Genomic DNA, 23939 nt, shown 5'->3' with positions numbered 1-23939 from the left:
TTTAAACTTGTAGGATTCAACTTTATGGTCAAATCTTAGATATCTAAACTTGATAAAGATTTTAGTCATGTCACAGGTATAATAGAACATTTCCAAAATATCGCTACACCACGAGCATGATTTTATTAAGTGGATATGCTTAAACGTCTTCGTTTCTTTCTTATGAATGTTAAGTGTGGTGCAGTATTGTTAAAGTATTAATTTTCACAAATCACTTTTTGTATATTTGTAATACATGAAACATTTTGCAAGCTCAAAGTAATACCATGGTATAATACCTATTTATCTCAAATAACGGAACAACATTGTAGAAGTTCTGCACAAAACACGCTACTGGCGACCTAGGTATAGGGAACAAAATTACACACAAACAAGAATCTTTTAGCCTGCAAGGGCTTTTCATTATTTTTAAGCCTATCAGGACGCTTTTAGAAAACTAATATATATTTATTTTAAAGGTATTTATTTTTTATTGTTCTGGCTGACATCAAAATGTAAATAGTTTTTAGAAAATTCAAAACTGAAGAATTTATGTGGAAAATGTTTCAGTGCCAAGTAAGGACACATGTTGGCATGTTAATTAAATAATTCTAATCTATTATGATGGTCAAATAACGTGTGTACATGGTGTTGGTGACTTTGAAAATATGGTCGAAATGTTAGGAAAAACGTTCCCTTATCCGAATGTCAGGAAAGCTGAATTTGGATTGTTTCTAAACCTGATAATTTCAATGGTTGTAGGAAACAGTAAATATTCAGAAAATTCAAGGCTAAATTTTGTCTCAAAACTCTGACTTGATATGAACTAACAGAATTTGTTTGCGTTCATACTGCCATCCACGAATATGCTCAACGAAATTTCCATAGGCAGGAGGACCTTCATGAACAGAACAAAATTATAGTAACAGTTTCCCATCCGCCGAGACCTCGCCTAGAAACCTTTCTATCGACTTTCGTCACGGACAAATTGACGACTGCCGGACAAGTCAACACTGGTACTTTGAGCAGAATTTCTTGTTTTTTTTACATAAGACATTAGAAATTTGATTGACAATATTTTATGTTGATGTGTACAAATTAAAACAACATCTTACATCGGTTCGGGTGTTAAACACCCATTTTCAAGTAAAATAAAAATTATACAACAGGTCTATATAAACAAGAACGTTGCCATAGATACAAGATATATAAACATAATACAATATTTAAGTATAAAGTATGTGTACAATACGAATGTGTGATAAAACCGGACAGTTTTCTTGCTTGTTATAGTTTTAATGAGAATGAGAATTACAGTAAAATTTATGTTGATGCACTATGAGAAGTCTACCAATTAATTTATTGCTAGGAATTCTATTCTGAATTTTGTTCTATTTAGTAAAACATCAGCACTGAGTAAGGTTGACAGGACATATATCATGTTAACCTTAGAAATGAAATGGAAGTGGGAATTAGTTAACAACGTAATCTGCAAAACTACATTGAACTTGGTATAGATTTCCTGAACACAGAGTTCTCAGGAAGTTATTAAATCAGCAAAATGCTACTTTTGAAAATTAACATATAAATTGAAGTACTAGTTGTTAAATTGACAGTATGTATTTCTTTCATACAAAGACCCGAATATTTGCAAAGAGGATCGTGCTGACGTTTTTTTGTGACATGTTTTGCATACTAGTCGAAGTATTTTACTATTAAATACTAAGTGTTTACAAAAAACTAAGTGATGTAATGCCTTAAATGTTCACATTAAGAAACCTTATTAGACTGTTGCATCATTGTGTGATGACGGCAAGTCTCTAACACGAAGCCCATGAATCAAACGAAAATATATTACGTAAGGCCAGTAAACAACTTAGCATTGTGGATTTAGCGTATAGAAGTTGATTGATCTGGTTAGCCACTGTGTCTGACAACGTAAATATCTGTGATTAAGAGAAGCCTCACATAGTCTTTTATGTGAACTTAGAATATGTTGTTAATAAATCGAATGGCGCATTGCAAGTTGGTTCCTTATCCTAATCTAATAAGAAAGAAGCAAGAACATTAGTCACCCTCAAGATATTTTAACTAACTAATGAAGTTACAATACTGGTATGCGTTTTTGTGATGAAAGTACTTGAAATACTGTTCATTTGTTAGAAGTTAAAAAAACACTTACCTGACGGTATACCAATTGTGTGTTAACAGTACACCAGTTGTTTGTTGACAGTGTACTGGTTATTTGTTGACAGAGCACCGGTTGTGTGTTGACAGTGCACCAGTTGTTTGTTGACAGAGCACCAGTTGTTTGTTGAAAGTGTACCGGTTGTGTGTTGACACCGGAAAAACAACGGAAACATGCTCGGAGGCCATTTTGGTTTGTAAGTCTCCTTTTGACATTTTTCTCTTTTAAATACTTAGTATTTATAGGAATATTTATTTTGATGTTTTCACATGTTAAGATAATTATATTGTCACGTTTTCTGGCAATGTATAAATCTTAAACAAACCAATTTTTAGATTTTTGCTAGGAACGTAGATTTTAAGGCAGCATTCTGCTAGGAGGTCACGGCTAGCCTTATTCCCATTCTTTGGATGTTTTTAATCAGTTTGGTATATCAATATTTATTTTTATGTTTTGGTTGTGGCTAGCTCTTCTCTGGCTCTATCTCGAAGAAAAGTGAAAGTAGCCAAATGTAGTTTTTAGCTAACTATACATCAAAATTCTTATGCCCTAAATGCAGTTAGGTAGCTAGCTACACCCTTTATTACTGTTATGAAAACTTATTCTGCAAAATTAAATGGCTGAGTGATATTTTTAACTGGAAGGGGTAACGACAAGCTCTTTCCTGTGTTTTATTTAAACCGAGGCTGCAATAAATTTTTTTTGGAAAAGGATATTATGCCTATATGCCCATTCGACTCTGTTTAACTGTACTAACGGCTCAGCCATGTCTAACAATGGATTGTTTCTTGTGTTTTTATTTAAACAGAGGCTACAATGAAGTGTTTTTCAAAAGGGTGTTATCCCTATGCGCCTGTGCGACACCATTTAACTGTACTAAACGCTAAGCCTGGTGTCACGATTAATTTTAATTTTTTTGAAATGTATGGAAAAAGTCAGAATTATTAGTAGCATTTTTTTTTAATATGTCAAGGAGATGCCGATGTTTTTTAGTTTGAGAGGTCCATTAAAACTATTTTAATGTGTTTTTTTTTAATATTGGCAAGGTTTACATTTCGGATCTGTTATTAAAGGAAATGGCATTAATACTTACCGTTCGATATATTAAGCTTGTAGTAGATTGACATTTTTAGTGAAATTTGAGCCTTATTGGAATATCTGTAACAGGCCAAAAAGTTGTGGTAAAAATCAGTTAAATCTCACGATTCCTAGAAGGAAATCAGGAGTTATTACTGAGTGGAAAGGTATCTCGTGTCTGAGAGAATGTATGATACTCTAATTTCATCTAAACCATGTTTTTTGGCACATGTTGCCACACTTCAGAGCATAAAAGAAGTAGGTTATTTCCAGATAGATACGTAGGGAACTTCGAATTAATCATAAACACTCATAGAAACGAGCTAGTAATTAAATTTAATACCTTTTAAATATTTGATATAAATGGTTGACTTGGTGATGATGTCTGTTGTTGTATTGTTATCTTATGTATTCAAGACTTTATAAGCAGGAGATTTAGTGTTAAATGCGTATCAGGGTGTCAGCTTGGTGTCAAGAAATCTAGTTTGGGTAATTCTATCACCGAAATTAAATATGACACAGTGTTATTACTCATTCTGCCACATGCTTTCCTATATTTGGCTATCGTTGATATATAATCGATGAACACATGTGTTAAAAATGTGTTTAGGTGTGTATTATTAATACTGTTAACGGTTAAATCCCTTTTTTGCACGGTGATAAAATATTTTTTGCATGTGTTCATCATAATTTTTGTTGTTGTTGTCGTTGTCATTTTTGTCCGTAAAAGTTTGTATGTGTTACTTAAAAACAAAGGAAACATGTTTTTTGCGTGTTAAAGCTTTACTAGCATGTCAAAGATTGCTTTGTATTACGCAAATTGGTAAAGCAGCCTTTTAACTTTTTTAAAGCAGCGTTTACACGATTTATCTCGTGTAAAACGCCGCAGATTTGTTGTAGTTATTCGGGGAAAAAACACAGTTCACTTTTTCAAACAGAGAAAAAGGAAGGATGTCTGATAACACCTTTTACAGTTCCCTTTCCGCCACAGCATAACTTTTATATTTGTTGTCAACGTGTTTATTCATCAAATAACGTTTATTATGATGGTCGCCGGGAATTTCCCTTAAGTCACATTTTAATTTTGTGTAAGATCTGACGACCATTTGTAGACATGAAAGTATAAAATGAATTTCGTTTCTTGAGTAGGTTTTTTGTTTTATTTTTTCTAACTTTTTATGTTCCCTTTATTTTAATTAATGTTTAAATTTCAATTAATTGTTTCTATTTCTTCTTTTTTGTTGTTAAATATTTGATAATTTTTGCCGAGTAAGCGTTTTTATTGATTTCAAATTATTGCGTTATTACTGCACGGGCACGACTTGTCATTTCTAAATCACGCGAATATCTGCTGATATGTTCATAACATTGCTAAAACTTTCTGGTGTTTCAGATTGGTTTCTCTCATCGTATTAAGTGTACTGTCTTTTAAATTAATTTAACATCTCGTTGTAAGTATATATTTGTTCTTTTATAGAGTACATGCACCAATTCTTTCCCACATGAGAAGCATGTTTTTGTATAAGGTAAGTGATCTCCTCTTTTTAATAGAAAAATATTAAAAATTTGTTTATACAGAACGAATTATCATTCAGGAACACAATATTTTCTCTATAAACAATTTTCATTTCTAATTTACTTCTTTTTATTCTTCTATATATCTAGCCAGTGTCCGATGTTGGAGAGTGACTAATTGTCATCCTAAATAGCTAAATGTCATCCTAAATTCTCTTCTAGACCAAGTGGTATACTAAAAAAACGTGTACAAGAAGCCATTATTATTTTAGACCTTTCAAAAAAACCTCTCAGTGTCTCTTTAAAATAAAATGGCGGTAACAAAAATTCGTAACATTTATTTTTTTTATACACATGTGCAAAATTTCAATATATCTCTTTTTCTATATAGAAAGAGCTAATCATTTCAACATGGAAACAAGTAAGTAGTTGGAACGTCTTTATTATTTCAATACTATAAACCTTAGTAAAGCTAGATTAATTCAAAGTATGCTCTGAATTTTTCTATTAATTTGTAATAAAACATGATCTATACACTTCAGTGGTTTTTGTGAAATTATTGTTATGATTACAACCTTCTTACAACTTGCCATAACCGACCTCCTATTCAAAACGAGGCTTTCTGTGATAAAAAAAAAGCTGCAGGAGATTTTTTACTTTCTTTAAACTTGATTGAAAATGATTTTGAGATTTTCGAAGATTAGCAATCAATTCGTTTTATAGTTACATAATCTAAGCCTAGTTAAATATTAAAAACTTTGGTTTGTGGGGAACCATACAAACATCATTTCAAGGACATCCATATCATGCTGAAATATTAAAGCCTTATTCAATAATAATGTTCGCTCTAAAATCCCCAATGTCCTCCCCTGGCAATTGTGAGAGGGAAGTTACTATAAGAAACGAAAACAAAAACGAAAACTTAGAAACTCTAATTGGCTATTGATGAGATATTATGGACTTCTTTCCCTTTTTTTAAAAAGCATTGTGGCAATAAATTGATAGGTGCTGTTAATCGGAACATTGGTCTGCTTTGATCCTCATTATTCAATTCTTGTAGTTTTAAATCAAGTAACTAACATCCAGCTCGATTTTTTTTCTCTTGAATATATATTTTGATGTCAATTTGTTTTTATTTTATTTTTTAAAATGCGCAGTTGTTTTATTTTGATCCCTTTTTATTGCATAGGCTTATGGTTATAGGTGGTTAAAATTAAGTGATCTGCTCAAAATAAATTCAGCAAATATAAGCGCTGTATTTGTTGCACCAAAAGGGACTTTCCTGGAAGAAAAGGTTTATTTTTAATTTCAAAAGGGTGTTTCCGTGAGCATTAGTGTAAAGCGCGAGAAAACATATTTAGAAATTTTACTTTTTTCGTAATCTTTAATCGCGAAAAAGCTCCTTTATTTAATAGGTTTGTTTGAAATATATAACTCAATTAAGAAATCCAATTTTTAGTTGCAATTGTTCACTCTGGTTCATCAACTGATTACAAATTAATCGAAGAACTGAAAAAGTGTTTTAACAAAGATTTTAAATATTATCTGGAATACATTGTCTACGAAGAGCACCAACAAAAAGACGTTCTTCTTCAACGCACATTAAAGAAATACGCCCAAGATTCTTTATCTCTTATTGTTTTACTAAGTCAATCATTTTTTGATTTGATCTGGCCAACGCCCTACAAATCACCCGTTATTAAGCTTCTGACGAATTATCCCGACAAGAGGTGTCTCCACATCCACTGTGTGGATAAAATCGTCGTGAAAAGACACAGTACTGATTTGGTGGCTAACTCTCCAAACTTCAGAACGCTTCAGGTGAAGGATTTAGCGACGCTGACGGAATTTGAAGCTTTGAGGGTAATCGAAAAAAAACTATTTGGTAAGTTTTTTTATTATTTGTGAAACATTTAGCTGCGAAATTTCGTAACTTTACTCTGTTTTTAAATTAATAGGAATAATAATTTATAACACAAAGAAGATTGAATTAATCTATACTATAAAATAAACTGTATTAACCCATTGAGCGACTGGTGACCGTTATGGAGCGATATTGATTACTTTCCCTGGTCTCCGGTGTCTACATGTTGTATGTTAAACTTCAAGTCTACACGGCATGCACTATGAACCGTTTGATGTATAATTTATCCCATGTCGATATCGTTTCATACAACGAATTATGCCTTCCCTTTAGATCCAGTATTTGACTTACCATTGTTAAGCAATAATTATTCGCTTTCTGTGGATCCGTTGCCATCTGATATTTTCAACATAGTATCGCCGAAGGCTTTTGATCAGCAAACCGACGAAATTACACTTGCTAAAGCAAAGCTGGTAAGTTTCCCTGAAGTTACTCACACTATTCCCTCGGGAGGTCAACGGAAACTTAAAAATGGTCAAACTTCAAACTCAAATGAAGAAAATATCAAAACAAAACGAAGAGGTCCAACGAAACCAGGTACTAATACGAACGCACACTATCTCGCCGCTGCTGCGTCCATGGTATTCGATGATGTCGAGCGTGACAACATTCTTGATCAAGGTAACGCCACAAAGTCAAGAAAAGCTAGAAAGAAAAAGAAAAAAGCTGCAGGATCAGGAGCTAGCAGCGCGTCAAACTCCTTGGGCGAAAACCTCAACAAAACTATCCGTGACGTGCGGTTTCAAATTAAAGACGGAATTGCCATGCATCTTGACCGACGTAATGGTTCTAACTGGAAAGACGTCGCTCTCCGATTTGGCTTCACCGCAGCTGACATCTCAAACATGCAGCGTATCCGAAGCAGTCCCACGCAAGCTCTCTTCGACATGTTGCAAATTCGCATGCCAGAAGTTACCATTAGAGATTTTGCAGAGCATTGCAGAAATCTTCAGTGTAATGATGTCGTTAAATATATCGAAGATACTTCGAAATTTTGAAGAATTAATGCGGAATTATTTTCGTAATCATATTAAATTAACAATCATTTTGTATAGTAAAAATATAATAAATACTTCAGCACTCCATGGCATTGCATTATCTTCTCTGGATATTTCTGCTAGTGTTTGTAAAGAACCTGCTGGACTAGCAGAAGTCTTTAGAGTTGTACTGTTTTGTCAGAAAGAATCTCTATATGAATTATCGGAAATTAAGGCAGGAACTTTAAAGTATGGCTTACATGACTTGCTGGTTGTAGTGTACCTCTTTGTTCAAGTTTCGCAAATATACAACATTACTATGTGTTTTCAAAACATAATACTGTTTGATATTTCATCGAATATTCTCGATTATACTTCAGCTTTTAAAGAGGAAGACCTGTTTTATTTTAAGCAGAAAGAAACGATATCAGGTACATTGGACGCGCGGAATATTAGTTTTATCAAGAAGTACAATGTATTTAACATTCCAAACTACAATCTCGGTACTGTTTGTTTTTTTAACATGAAGCAGGTTGATTGTTTTTCATTAGAGATTGATGAATCTGTTTGTAAAGACAAAATGTTTGTGGACACATCAAACAGCGATAACTTAAAACTGGCCTCCCAGTCACTTGAATCTGCGTTTGCGGACAGAATGCCTAAAATAAACAATATGTTTGATAATATAAAAAACATAAGGATTGTATGGGAATGTGAAATCAATTGCATCTGGAAGTTTGGTTTGGAAAACAGAGTATCCTGCAGTGGTATTCATTTCAAGAACACGAAAGGGTTACACACATCAAAGGGTTTTGATGAAACGTTTTTTGAAAACAAGATAGTGTTTCATATGAATCAGAACGTTGTGTCAGTTCAATACGCAAAGATGGGAGAAAATTTTATTAATCCATGTAACTTTTCACACACGCTTATTGGACGGCGTAAAAAAATAAATCTGTTCACCCCATTAGATTTTTTTGTACATAATCACTTGACACCTCTTAAATTACAAAAAATTGATGCCTTTGGGAGTGACGAAACGATGTGGCCTTATTTCATTTCTAAAAGTCGGGCTTTGCTATCTATAAAGTCGTGTTTTACATATGTAAGAACAGATTTACTAAAGATATTCAAACCTCGACTATTTCCAAGGAAATATTTTCAATTGAAGAATATAAATGAAGCTGTACCGTTACGTCACCGAAACTGGATGTTCAAAGAGCTTACTACCTTACCAATCGTGTTTTGGAATCTGTACGGGAAAGTGATTTGTTTAGAGAAATCAATAAAATTGGCAATTCTAAATTTGAACATACCAACTGTGATACGATTAATAAAATGCCCATTTTTTTCGCGTGCCTATAAAGATATCTGCTTTCCAAATAAAATGCTGGCGATTAAGAGTTCGTTTATCACTCCATATCAGTTAAATGATACAACAAGTTTTTACTGGATACTAGATTACCCTGGATTTTTTAAAAACGCTGGGACATTCCCTTCACCTTATTCACTATCATATCTATTGTATTCACATGCTTGAAGAAATTGTTAGGAGAAACAACTAGCTTGAAATACACAGTTTCTTCCAGATGTTACGTGGCATTGTTGTGATAAGATATTTGGAAGTTGAAAAGGATTTGTTTAGACAAGCAAAGTGGGAGATGATGAATATAATTTATATTCGTAATCGTATATAATATATCAATGACATTTTATTTTTTTTCGATTAATTTTTTTCGATAAATCGAGATGTACGTATATCACATACGTACATCTCGATTTATCGACCGAAATTGATAATAGAAGGCAAATACTGTGAAAAGACGGCAGAAACGACATTTTTAATTTTATTGTCTAGAAAGCAAAAAAAATTGTAGTTTTTTTGGTCATTTGAACAGCAAGTGAATCTTGACGACCAATTGTAAATATCAACCAATTATAAATAGCTACATGAATATTTTCATAGTCATGTAGCTATTCATCAAAAGCGACTTTTGTGTTTATTTTGCTTCGGTTTGAAACTTTAGAATGTTAGTCCAAGGAGTTTAGTCGGAGTAGATTGATAATTGTACAATAATTATTATTTTTCATAATTTTATTTGAGACGTTGTGGTGTTTTTTTGCGAGCTTACGAGAGAGCGACACGGTTAGGTATGTTAAAGAAAAGGTCGATCGTACTCATAAAATGAAGGAAAGGATACTCATGCTTATGCATTAGAGCTAAATATATATAAAATAATAATGTGTTTTTAAACAAGAGAGAGAAAATAAAAATAAAAAGAATAAAGAATTTTAAAATTTTGGAGACATTCTGCAACTTTTGAAACCCGATGGAAATTAGTGAACCAGACAATTGAAAAATAATTAAATTCATAATAAAAAAAAGATGAAAAGAAAATTAAAATTTTTATTTACATTTTGTTTTTTATTAAGACTTCTGTTTTTAGCTGATGCTGGATGTGTTATGCACTTGTTTAGTCTAAATTAATATTATCTTAATGTTTTCTAAATTAATGTTGTTTTAATTAACTTACTATTTGCAAATAAATAAAATATTTGTTTTTATAAAAAAAAAAAAAAAAATTGAAGCGATCGGAAAGGACAAGAAAATCTTAATTATGCACATTGTAAGTTTAATAAAAAGTCTTGTAGGCGTTTGTTATTTTTATTTTACTTGTTATTCTTATTCTATTTGTACATACATTTAATTAACTCCGTTTTAAGTTAAGAATTTTTGTGAATAAACTTGTGTTATATCTCGATGTGTGCTACCTCTGTAATTTTAAAAAATTTAGAACTGGGTCCGAAAATTTATGCGTAGCAATATCGATACATATAATTTGTTTTTATTTAATATTTTTTAGGAAAGTTTTTAAAAAGCCTTTCGTCACTGGGTTCTTAAAAAATGACGTCTTTTTTTTTTGCAAATACAAGATGGGCTGCCTGTAAGGGCTGTTTACATTAGAGGCAAGACGGAACGTTTCAGTATGATTTTACCTTTTAAAAGTGTACCGGGAAGTTTTTTTCTTTAATTGAATTGTGTAAAAAAATCTCATTCTTTCCGGGATGGTGTATTAATATGGAAGAAAAATCCCGCCTCAGCCGGAAAAGAAAGTTGTTCCGGAATAAGAAAATTTCCAGATAAACACATTAATTTCAGTATAATTATTGATAAAAGTTATAGCCAAAAATTATTTTGTTTTTATATGATAAATATTTGTCTTTGTCCTGGGAATATTTTTTCCGTCCTTGTTAGGCAAGTTTTCAGCTCAGGCGGTATGATTTTTTTTCATATGACCACACCGTCCTTTGACGAAGGTTTTTTTGCATATTTCAATTCAAAGAAATCCTGCGACCCTTTATTCCGTAAAAGCAGAACAAAATCATCAGTCATGCCTCTTGTTTAAACAGCCCCTAAATATGGAAGTATCCACGTTTTCATTTCTCATTAAAATTCTTGTTTTTGTCGTTCCAAGTAATTATTGGGAAATAACATCCCAAAAATTCCCCTGTTATGCGCTTTATAGTTTACCTTTTTTTGACGTACCATATATATAGGGGTTTATTATTGTGTTTACATTTAGTCATTTGCTTAATATGTATGTACCTAAGTGATTTAATATTTACGCGTAAAACAAAACTTGTAATATTCTTTACAACAAAAAGATGTGATACACTATAGTTACCTTCATCTGTTGCTTGAGTTCATAACCATTAAAGTTCAAAGTGTTATTACATCACGCCAAACTTTGCTGCAGGATTTGCTCAATTTGCTAGAAATGCTTTTTTGAGGTAATAGAACAATAAATTTACGTAAAGTCGCTTAAACCTTTAAACGTCAGCGGTTAATATGCTCAATTTGATAATATTGAAGTCGAAACTTCAATCTTTTGGCAGGTCGGTTCCAGAGCGCTGTCAGCGCCGCGATGTATAATGCGCCCAAAAACCATGAACTATATACACGCTTTTTTATAATGCAAAAATTCTAAACAGACTGGTTATTATTCTTGTTTCTTTATTGTTTTAAACAATAGACTTATTGTTTCTGACCTGAACCTGATATTCTTATAAAGTATATTCTTACAAAAGTAAAAGCGTATAGTAAAACAACCTTGGTTTAAAATTGCATGCTCGCGTGTCATAGTCCACAAAACTGTCGGAAAATAGACCTATATTCATTTTTTTCGGCCAAATATAGACACTAAAAACCGGATAACATAAAAACGAGATTAATTATGAGCAAATTTTTAGTTTGCAGCGAAGTAGTGCAGATATGGTTTGTTTACTTGCAATATTTGCAAAATTAATTTGTCATACAGATTGTTATTAACATTTGGTGATAATATGGGATAATAGCATGTATCTGTCAGAGGCACTGGACCGTTTCTATTGTTTTTTTTATTACATTTGGTGTTAAATCAGCTAGGTATAGCTGAGTAGCTGGCGGGAACGCTTACTTCAAACAATTGTGGAATTTTAAGCTGTTTATCAAAATTTGGGATGTTGCTGGAATATATTTGGCTATCTCTAGTTATTGATTGCAACTTACTTTTCAAACAATATCTTTAAACGTGACATTAAATAGGCTTAGTGATTGCTTTTAAGATAACAGTTGACCACCTACTGTATTTATTTTAGCTATATTTAAAACTCACATTTCACACATTTTGATGTCAGAATTACGATGCTACTGTAACTTTCTTATCGTGGTAGGACCAGTTGGAATTTACAGATTTGCTTGGTACGCTCTTGCTATTTTTTGTTACATTTTACATCTATCCTAGATTGTGTTTTATGTCAAATCCAAAGTCATTTGTAAATTATATTAAGACATGAGGTTTGACAACAGGGATGGTAGCCTGGTTTTAAAATTTTGTATTGAGAGACTTATTATCAGTCAGGATAAACGAATGCGACCGCATTTTATCTTGACTAATAATTTCAAGTTACGTATGATTTTAACCCAGCTATTCTTAGAAGTCTAGGTTCTTTTTATAACATCATGTAAAACTCTTTTTATTTTCCCGCAAAAGTAAATTCTGTCATAAAAAATCTATGAAGTCAACTGAATAGGTAGTTCTTCGGTTATGGATATTCCTGGAGGTAGAAATAAAGAAGGAACTCTCGTTTCTATTGAAATTATCCGTGATGCGATCAGTGGCAAATCTATCTATGTTGTTTTCTTTAATTCTGGCGCGTGTCAGTTTTAGTAAATTTCATTGGTCAAGAAAACAATCGATATGTTAATAAGTTATAACATTAAGTAATTGATTGGCCGGTCAAACAATAGTTCATTTCAAAATGGCTGATATGTGTTTTGTGTATCAGCAAACTCAAAGTAATGGAAATAGGTCAAACAAAAATTTTAATATCTTTCGAATATTTTAATAAAATTACTCCATTTAAAAAGAAAAAGTGACTCAACTTTTAGACGCAAAATTTTCTAAATTTCAATCTTCTACTGTATTTGAACTTTCTTTGTGAAATTTTCAATTTTTTTCCTGGAACTTTAGCGGTGAAAATATCGGGACCGAAAGTATTAAGCAGGAACTCAAATTTCGAAGAGAATAAATTGACCTAAAGAGCTGTTTTAAATTTTTGCAGATTTTGCGCAAAAATAGCTTTAGCGATGAAAAGTGTATGGAATGGAATAAGCAGGGGTGGATGGTTAAAGAGTAGAGGGGTGGACTACAAGATGAGGACGAAAGTAGTTGCACTCTAATCTACTATTTTAATTTGATTACTGACAGAAGTATGATGCTGGGAAAGAACTCAAGAAATTAATCAGAAAGGTAGGAGATCTAATGTAAGAGCCAGTGTATTGAAGACAGTGAGAATGCGTGGCATCATATGTGTTTATAAAACGAACAGTGAAGCATATGTAACGGTAACCAAGCTAACTGTAACGGTAAAGGTCACCAAGGTAACGGTAACCAAGCAAGTAGCTGATAAGATAGTAATATTATAATACAATATCATATTATAAAAGTCAGATTTTCCAAAGCATAGCGTTCTCAGGATTATTCTCGCGAATAGATTGGATTGGTATTTTACAGGAATTTGTTTTCGGGAATACGCATTCTTTAAACTAAGGGGCTGTTAAATGTCTCCATGTTACTTTACTTGCCAGCCTGATGACTCTAGACAATGAAACCATTGAACAGTGCAGAACGAAAAGGGTAATTTTTACAACAACAAATTTAATTACAAGAGCGTAAAGAACCATCTCACCTAGGTTGGCTGATTCGGTAGGATATCTTTTCATAGGAAAAGTTCACCAAACCTTCCCGGGTTTCCCGAAAATTTAACCGAAAATTTTTCTTGTTTTAGAATAATAATTAAAATTTTAGGAAATATTTGCTGCCACATAAAAAAACGGAATTATAAGGGTTTTACGTGTAATGAAGTTGTTGGCGCATTAGGAGTTACCTAATTTAGTCCAAATCTTCTTGAAAAAATATTATTACCTGAAGTTATTTGACGCAAAGAAAAACACATCTAGTGTGGTTAAGGCTGAAGGGCATTGTAACGTTAATTTCCCTTTCATAAAATTGGTTGAAACATTGGTTTATGCAAGAAATTCTTGTCAGTTTCTTATTTGCGCAAATTCCTTATCTCAATAAATAGACTTAAATTAGAAGAAAATTGTGGAATGTTATAAATTTGTAAAAAAAGGTTATTTGAAAAATCTAAAAATAGTCAATTCGCGTGAAAATATCTTCGCGAAATATCTAGAATTAACATTTGTTCGCGAAATGCAATTTTATTTTTTACCTCGTGAAAACAAGTCTGTGCGTAAATTATTCAACTTTAGTTATCTAATTTTAGCTTTTATTTACAAATAAACAAACAAACAAACAGAAACTTAGCCATTTTTATCTATTGTAATTCCTGCCAAACAAAAACAACTCAATAAGATTGTACATCTTGTACCTCGTAAAAGCAGTTTACGCAAATCAAATGTCTTTTACGAGGTCAGACAAATTGAAAGCAAGCAATCAAAAGGCCCTTCGCACGAGGTTGCGCTGGCTGTAAAATAAAAGAAGCATATAAAATGAAAAAAAAATTAGAATATTTGATTCTTTAATCCAAGAAAATGTTAAAACCGAAAACTATTTTACTCAAGTTCATTCGGTGAAAACGTGATGATTTTTATGCTTCTGCCAGTAGACGTTGCTGAGTTTTTCTTAGGCGTTTTTATTGAAACCTTTGACTTTTTTCAATAATAGACATTTTAAATTCTTTTTTAATGGTTTCATCACATAATTGACTTTTTCGTTTTTCGCTTTTTTAATTTTTCTTTCTTTATTGTGAATATTCTTTAAAAAAATAAAAATGTACAAAAGAAATTCACATCCTACTACATATAATTAAATAAATAAATAAATAAATAAATAAATATAGTTATTACTTAAATAAAGTTCTGGCAAAACTCAATCCGCATAATATCTACTTCCAACGTTTTTATTTTTAAAATCAGATCCATCAGCCTCTCGTTCGTTAGAATATCTTCTGTCTTCGTACTCATTATAGCCTAGACTTCTTTGAGTGTGTTGTAAATTTTTCTTCTCAACACTTTCTACATAATTGACTTTCACAAAACGCTTTCCAGCACGAGGACGAAAATCACTCATCTTATTTCTTTCGTCAAGCATATCTTTCTTACCTGCTCGCGGCCTGTACAAATTTCGTTTTGTTTCATAACGTGATTCACGTTTTCCCGCGCGCGGTCTTGATGCGTAGTTGTCTGATTTCTCACTTAAGCTTCTGCCAGCTCTTGGCCGGTACCAAAGAAGATTGCTCAGCTCGTCTCTTTTTCCACCCCTTGGTCTGGATAATGCCAGTTTTAATGGATTATACATATGTGTTGCTTCTCGTTCTTCTTTAAGATATTCCGAAGCTTCTTCAAAAAAAGCATCAGGTAGATATTTTAAAAGACTCGATGATATTTTTTCGTAACTCCCTTCTGATGTAGCGTCTCCTCCTTTCAAGAATGTGCTACCGATTATCACCACAACGATTATTAACGCTCGCATTTTGCTCTTTCTCTCACCTTCTTCTTCTTTGATTGAAATAAAAACAGTTTGTGCCGTATTTAAAGGTGATTCGGTAGTGATAGCTATTTATAGGCGAAATTGACTGGTGTATGTGACTTTGTTGATGTTTTACTTCCGACATGACGTCAGCCAATTTATAATGATTGAGAAAATAGTAGCCGGGGGAGACTCTCTTTTACAAAGAGAAACTTTAGTTAGACTTTGATTGCTTTTCTTTAAAATGAATTCATTTTAAGGAAATGACCAGCTGCTGTTATGTTTTCCGTTTGTACGTAGATGTCGGCAAAACTTCGTAAGGGTGTGTTGATATACGACTTTTTAAACCCTAAATTATTGTTTGTCGGGGATAACATTTGTCGGATAGTTTAGTCAAGAAGGATAAAGGGTGTCAGCAATATAACTTTTACAAAAAGTGTATTCGGAAGAAAATTACTGTAAAAATTTCAATTCCGTCCTATTTCTTAACAAAATCTTTTTTTCATTATTTAAACTAGTTTCCCGACGTCTTGAGCGTGACTGTAGTTTTTGTATACCATTCATTGTCTCCACTTTTGTTTTATGTCATCTTAAATTTCATGTGTTACTCATGATTTCACACAAACAAACACAGAAGCTTATCACCAGTGCTAAAACTTTGTGCTTTCTTTAAATTTTTATTAAATCGTTTTTATCGCGCTCGTGTTATTAAACTTATCACACATCATTTTTTTCTTACAAAAGTGAGACTATGAGGCTTCCATTAGTGTAAAATTTTATACGAAATCGAAATGTTCTTCAGCTTTTTGTATCAGGAGAAAAAAATAAAATACAGCTTGGTTACTTCCAACAGTTATTCTGTAATTAAGAAAGTCAACTTTTATATATCGACGTGGCTCGTTGGATGACTTCCTCAGTGAAAGACTTTCGCTATACTTTATCTGGAAAGATTGCTAAGTAAAGAAAAGTGATCATGAAATGGATGTAAGAAAGTTGCTAAAGTTTTGGCCCATTTTATCTGATGCTAGCTAGCTTCTAGTATTTAGCTAGATAATTCTGATAAAACGTTTCTTTGTTTCCTAACGACTAAAAAAAGATTAATTTATCACTTTGTCTTAGGTATTTAATTTCTAAATACAAAAAAGAAAGCCGTTCGTCTTAAACATCTACGTACTGATTCCAATAATATTTTTGACGTTTCTTTTGTCACCTTCTTTTGACTTCTCTTTTTTCAGAGCATACAGTGCGAGTGCATCAAATTCAAGACAATCAACTTCCAGGTCAATAATAACATAACGATGAAGACCACACGAACAGTCTTAGTTTTCATAATTGTCTAAAAAGAGACAGCGCGTCGTATTTTAACGATGTAATTACTTTCGCAGATTTTTCAAGATTCGCGAAAAATTTGTATCACTCACGAAAACTCCTATTTGCGTACAGGCCTCTACATTCACCTAAAACGGAAAGAAGATAGAAATAGAAAGAAGTATTAAATTGCGATTTGACCAAAACAATAAAATTAACTTTGTTTTTCTAAAAAAATTTAATATCAGAAAATACTTCATATCTTTATTATTAATATTTTGACATTCACAACATATGCCAACAGCTTGTAACAGGGTCTTGTTAGCCGTCAAGTAAGTGCTAGCGGCTTTACCATCAGGCAAGAAATCCTGGGGATAGGAATGGGTGAATAGTTAACAAAACAGGAGTAAATTAAGTTTCTACACACATGAAAGTGGGTAGCTACATTTTTTAGTAAAGATGTATATAGACATTTAAAAACAAATGAAAATTATTATTGAAAACACGTTAATTTGTGTTCCGTAGTAATTAATATACCAATTATTTTAAAGAAGTCGAAAATTGTGTTTAAGAACTAATTAGGAAGTTCTATGCTGAAAATGATAAAAACCATTTTTGCCTTTTTGATGCACCAACCTTACTTGCACGAATTTTCGTGAGAATTTTATTTCTTGATTTCGCAAATTTTTTAAAAAATAAGGAAAGCCTTGAGAAGCAATAGTTCTATGCTGAAAATGATAAAAAACATTTTTGCCTTTTTGATGCACCAACCTTACTTGCACGAATTTTCGTGAGAATTTTATTTCTTGATTTCGCAAATCAAGATTTAATTTTTTTTAAACTTTGTCAGAATTTTGCAAACAGAAATTTTTAATTTTTTTTCGCGAAATTTTATTTTAGTTTTATCTTTAATGGCGAATTTGATAATTTGTGTGTTCAACTTTGTTATTATATATATGAAAATAAATTTTTACAATATACATTACGTGAATGTATATAGTAAAAAAAACTTTACTTTAATGTTCCCTAAAAGCACAGTACCCAGAAGCCTTTGTTAACAGCGTTATGGGAGATTATGAAGCTAAGAAACCCATCCGAAGCAACCAAGAAGATCTCATTGTACCTCCAAATTTCTTTGATTTGATTGAAGTATTTATTATGTTTAAGCTACCCTATTTTTATCTAAATTTTACACTTTCACTAAAAAAAAATATGACGTAGCTATAAAATGGATCACAAGGAAAGTGGAAAATTTGTTTTCGTTTTGTTGAAGGATAGAAACCTTTATCCGTCATGTGGAATTTATTAAGTTATGTTGGACAGACTATCTATAATATGTCTGTAATAAGGAGTATACAGAAAAGGAAAGATTCTGTGCCTGAAAAACACCGTTATGACAACCCAGACTATCACTTTTAATGGAAACAGTGATTCCTGAACCGAAAAACGTTTAAAAAAGAAAAAACTTGATAACACCATTATTAAAAAGTCAATAGTACCTATAATATTAATCTTTGTGTCACTTAAGAACTTTTACTTGCTCTTTAAACTTTAAATTTTTGTTTTTATTGATGTAATCGTGTATTTATGGTTATTTTAATCGAATTTTTCGTACATAGTCTATAAAAAAAAAGCTTATTTTCAGATGTACTGAAGATGTCGTATGTCAAAAACGTTTTACTTTCTTAAATTATCGCAAATAATCATAAGAAATATTTATTTATTCTGCCACACTGATGGTTTGCATGGTAACAACAGACACTTTTATCGCACTGGTTCTCGCTGTTTTACCTCTAATCGAGTATTCCAAATTGGAAATCTACAATCCATGCTTCAAATCATCCCCCTGCTGATATAGGCCATGAGAACGTAACTGATATGTTTTGAAAGCTGCACGCATATGGCTAGTTTATTGACTGTTCTCTGAACAACTTGAAGAGCGATTAAACATGTCTTTGTAAATAAATCCCCGATATGCTCTTTGTGAGAAGCACGTTCTTGTGAATCAATGAAAACCTTTTGAATAAATAATGATAAAAGTTATAAAATGTAAAGTTAAAAAAATGAATTTGAATAATGCAATAGAAAATCGGATGATCATAGAGCATATATTGCAAAACATTATTCAAATACAACTTCGATCCCAGGGGTGTTTACTTTTTTTGTATACCTGTCAGAGAGACAAACATGACTCTTTTGGAGGCTGGTCATGTGAAGATGAAACCATTTTTTGCACTCTTGTCTTAATTATCCAAAATCTGCAAGTAGCCAGCTATGAGTAAGTGAGGAAACTTTGTTTCTAAATCGTTTACGGTAAGGGCATGAGTATACAAAAAACGTGTGAATTTTTAAAATGTTTTCAATTCAACAAACTTTATTTTGATTATATATATTTTTAGAAAGCTTCTATGATTTCCTATGTAATGGTATAAAAGTTTGACATTTAATAAACACAGATAAAAAATGACCCCTTCCACAAATGGATACAAAACTACTAGGCTTTCATGTTTGATGTTTGCTTTTTTGTGATCACAAAACATTGGATCTACAAACGGTTTTAAATGACAGTGTGTTTTAAACCACTCAGAAGACTACATGTATATAGATAAGTTAGATAGAATAGATATAAGCTATCGCTACCATAACTTAATGCTACGTGAAGGTAAATTTGTTATCATTTGGTCAAAATAATTTCATAATTTCGATTAAAGAAAACTCTTTTAAAATGCCTAAATTGTAAAACTCGGAGAACATAGCAAATACAAAATTATTTTCTATTTGCGACACTCCAAGTTCATCAGGTCAGTGTAAAAAATACCTATAATCAGTTCAAAGTCAACATCTTTTTTTCACGTTAGTTATTACACCCTTTTATTTTCATGAAGTTATCCGTGGAGTGTTGTAAGCAAAATCCAAATGGCTACTACGGCTTAACCAATTGACAATGACATTCAATGTTGCAAATATGTCAATTCTTAAAATATAAATACAGTGGATAACCACACCTAAATCTTGTTCCCAGGGCATTTTGCCTTGTTGAAGAAGTTGATCACTCTGTAATACCGATTCCAGGGGCCAAAGGCTCCTGGGAAAGAGGTTGTCACAACCTTCTATGAAAAATATTACAGTATGCGTTCAGGTGTACTGAAGCATGTCTGCGAATAAAGTTTTAGATTTTTTTGGGGAACTTCTTTTGTAGAAAAAACTATCACAAGAGGTACTACACTGTTTTCTCGTTCTTCTACGCCTGGTGTGTGTACTACCACTGTATCTCTTAGCTAGTTTGCTAAAACATATTATTCATATAACTGCTGTGTTTAATTTTAGTTTTACATAAATTTATCTTCTGGCAACTCAAAATATAATTTTATTATACAATGTATCTTTATATATTATGAAGCCATAAAGAAAAATATACTTAAATCAAAAGAGGATATATATATATATATGCTTCATAACAACCTAACTGGATATATATCTGTTTAAAATATATTGTTATTATATGTTATTCATTTTCAATGTGCTTACTTATAGCTAGCTGGTTTTCCAGTGTGCTAGCTAAGTATACTTTGTGGTCAGCTAGCTACCTAAGTCAGCTAGCTAGCTAAGTCAGCTAGCTACCTAAGTCAGCTAGCTAGCTATTTTGCTCACATAGTGATAATAAACTATGACAGCAGCATGTATCTACAAGTACACATCTGAGTTAAGAATTAGTCAGTTTAAAGTTTCAAACTAATAAACTAAATGATATAACTTTTCATACCGAGAAGTATATTCAACAAATTTTCCTTGACAAGCAGAACTTTATTTTTAACCCTTTTTTAAGTGTGGACATTTCCCGAATCGATTGACGCATTTTCTTTCTATATTAAAGTGAAAACTACCAATCACGGATTAAAACCAGCCTTCTATTGGTCTATTTTGTCAAATCTGTGAGGAATAGGCGCAGCGCCGACGAGACACAAAACACTTTATTACCACTTTTTACCCAGGATAGCATCTTCAGTTCCCAATAGAACTGTTATAAATGAGGGTTCAGTGAAGGGGATTCTAGTGTATTTAAAGCTCTTATTTCAGCTACGGAAGGGTGCAAGCACAACGGTTGCTTAACTAGACAACTACCTAAGACACCAATCCTATTTTATGCTGAACGTTAAGCAGAAAGGATCGATTTACAATTTTAATAGTCTCTGGCAAAGATTCAGCCGGTGTTTGAACGCAATAACTTTCGCGCTGGAGGTGAACACTCTACCACATCGCCACAAATCGGTAAGAAATTCTGTAAATGTAATGTCTAGAAATCTTATTTCAGTTATTAGACCTCGTAATTGTTTATCTTAGATATTGACAAAGTAAACGTATACTTAAACTTAAATCCTTAAAGCTCGTAGGACCGTTGCAGATAAAAATCTGGTTAGTTGAGTACGACTGAAGAAATACACTTTGGCTACAACCACCTCCGATAAACACAAAACCCACATAAAAATTTAATATACTTCAACGAGGCTTTGGAATTTTTAGGCTGAAGGAATATTGTTCGTACCAATCGGAAATCGTTTCAGTCGATACAACGTATAACCAAGCGATCCGTCTGTTTAACGGCCCTGTGTACAAGCCACAGAGATCCGTTACAACGAGAATAGATATCGCATGAATATTGATATCTATAAGCCGTAATAATCGAATTATTTGATACATTTTGAAATATATCATACTCATATTAATTATATCTAACTTCAAAGCTCAGGGACAGGCTTCTGACGAATCGGATTTTGTTTAGAATGCCATCGTCGACGCCATTGAAGGTACCCTCGCTACAGCTCTTTGTAATGTTTTAATATTTTACTTAACGTGGTGGCTGGCTAGCTGATAACAATGGTAAAACTGTAACAGTGTACAACAAATCTAAAGACATAAAGGAAGTTTAGCTTTAGCTGGGGTGTTCGGTGTTTAACTAGCTAGTTATAATTATTTTTAATGATAGTCGGATTTCCTTGTTTGTATATTTAGTGGTCTAAAACCTTGCTTATCGGGTAAAGAAATGCTGGGGCTTGCTTAAGAGAGGTCTTTTCCAGCAGATTTCTTGTCACAGAATTGTGCTTAAGCTCTACACTATTAGTGACTGTAGTTAGATTGGCACCTTCTGATTCTTGTATTCTTTTTCATCCAAGTATTATCTAGCAATATCTCTAGGTCTCTTTGTTTACCCAGTGTGAACTGGGTGAATAAATAGACCTAGCTTCATCTAGCAGGACACTTCTATGCCTACCACGCAGATGTTAGAGATTGCCAAAAGTAGCTAAACAAGCAAATCCATGAATAACATTACTAAGGGTAAAGTTTTAACATTCGTATTCAAATTTTCACGCATCTAGTTTAATGTCAAATTACAAAAACTGTAGCACTGTCAAACTATAATCATTTAGGGGTAGGAGGATCTTTTTTATTATTCTTCTAGCTTGGGGCAAACTGGTAAACGGGCAACCATGTAAATTAAATGAATAAGTCTAGTTTGATAAGTATTACATGATCAATCTACAATCTTATACAAAGGTATTGGCAAGTACCGGAAGGCTGCACAGTCGCCACCTTTGCACACATTAGGATCAGGCAAACAACGTTTAACATTTTTTAGTCGCATTATGTAGCACGCCAGCACATTAAAATAATCCACGTGGGGACCCATGAAGGCCCCGAGATTCGTGGGTACCTACGTTATAAGTGTTTAGACTCAACCAAAGAACTAAGTCCTAAGTCCACTCTAAACATTAAGAAGTTTAAAATGCGTGATTTAATATAGAAATAGCCCAAGCAATTACTTGTGGTGGCGAGCTTCTAAGCTAGCTGTCTCAACTTATTTTGACCAAGATTGTAGTTTGTATGCAGTCAAGCGATCAGGGATAATTGTAGTTAATCGGTAACTAATTAATTAGATGATAACAGAAATACGTTTAATTATAAGCAGTAAGATGGTGTGCAGGTTTTTTAATGAAGATTTTAGCACACTTGTATTAAAAAGCACACAACAATTGTTTTAGGTGTCCTTTCAAATACTATATTGGCCAATCACTTATAAAGTTGCTATATTGGCCAATCACTTATAAAGTTGGGCATTTCGCAAGTGCAAGACAATTAAATTTATTTGAAATTCGACGTAAACACGAAGTTTTGATCAATGTGATGAGCTTCTGTGTTTGTTTGTGTGAAATCATGAGTAACACATGAAATTTAAGATGACATGAAGCAAAAGTGAAGACAATGAATGGTATACATGAACTTAAGTCGCGTTTAAAATGTCGGCGGACCTGTTAAGAAGTAGAACTGAATTGAAATTCTTACAGTATTTTTCTTCCGAATACAATTTTTAAAAAGTTATTTTGCTGCCACCCTCCCACCGACATCAACCTTCTTTGCTAGACTATCCGACAATTTTTATTCTCGAGAAAACACGGTGTAGGGTTTAAAAAGTCGTGTATCAACACACCCTTACAAAGTTTTGCCGACATCTACGTACAAACAAAAAACATAACTTGAAAACATCTCAGCAGCTGGTCATGTACTTAATATAAATTACTTCTAAAGAAAAGGAATCAAAATCTAACTAAAGTTTCTCTTTGTAAATGAGAGTCTTCCCCACGTACCATTTTCTTATTCATTGTGGTATTACGGTGTTATAAGGATTAATTCAGTCCATAAGTACCTATCACAACCGAATCACCTTTAAATTGTGGTGCAAAGTTTTTTTACTTTAATCAAAGAAGGGAAATGTGAGAGAAAGAACAAGATGAGACCGTCAACAATCTTTGCTATTGTTATTGCGAGCATATTTTTAAAAGGATGCGCTGCCATATCAGAAGATAGTTACAAAAAAATATCATGTAGTCTTTTGAAATACTTACCGGATGCTTTCTGTGAAGGAGCTACAGCTTGTCTTGAAG

At 32.5% G+C, this 23939-nt stretch overlaps 2 protein-coding genes and 1 long non-coding RNA gene across 3 annotated transcripts in view; 2 read left to right on the top strand and 1 right to left on the bottom strand.

Moving 5' to 3' along the window:
• Window positions 1-1095: 1095 nt before the first annotated feature.
• Window positions 1096-3718, bottom strand: LOC130662482 (uncharacterized). The gene is made up of 2 exons (XR_008989028.1): window positions 3588-3718; window positions 1096-2023 (listed from the first exon to the last, which is right to left on the bottom strand). It is a non-coding gene; the product is annotated as an uncharacterized LOC130662482 (long non-coding RNA).
• On the top strand, window positions 3711-7766 carry LOC130662474 (uncharacterized). Its single transcript, XM_057461355.1, has 5 exons — window positions 3711-3854; window positions 4722-4770; window positions 5151-5180; window positions 6219-6644; window positions 6957-7766. Exons 3-5 carry the CDS (start codon window positions 5171-5173, stop codon window positions 7679-7681), a joined length of 1161 nt encoding a protein of 386 aa, XP_057317338.1. The 5' UTR covers window positions 3711-3854; window positions 4722-4770; window positions 5151-5170; the 3' UTR covers window positions 7682-7766.
• Window positions 7767-12160: 4394 nt separating this feature from the next.
• The window catches only part of LOC130662471 (L-fucose kinase-like), a 46645-nt gene continuing 34866 nt past the window's right edge, over window positions 12161-23939 (top strand). The window contains exon 1 of the mRNA XM_057461351.1: window positions 12161-12401. The gene's annotated coding sequence lies outside the window, so the exon portion shown is untranslated. The remainder of the gene's footprint in view (window positions 12402-23939) is intronic.

Source organism: Hydractinia symbiolongicarpus, chromosome 10 (assembly GCF_029227915.1).
Source record: "Hydractinia symbiolongicarpus strain clone_291-10 chromosome 10, HSymV2.1, whole genome shotgun sequence".
Lineage (NCBI taxonomy): Eukaryota > Metazoa > Cnidaria > Hydrozoa > Anthoathecata > Hydractiniidae > Hydractinia > Hydractinia symbiolongicarpus.
The sequence above is the reverse complement of the archived record's forward strand: the minus strand, read 5'-3'. Positions and strand labels throughout refer to the sequence as shown.

Excerpts from the sequence above, each read along its gene's own strand:
- LOC130662474 (XM_057461355.1), top strand. Across the intron at positions 6,645-6,956 it reads AATCGAAAAAAAACTATTTG|ATCCAGTATTTGACTTACCA; the intron begins GTAAGTTTTTTT and ends CCTTCCCTTTAG.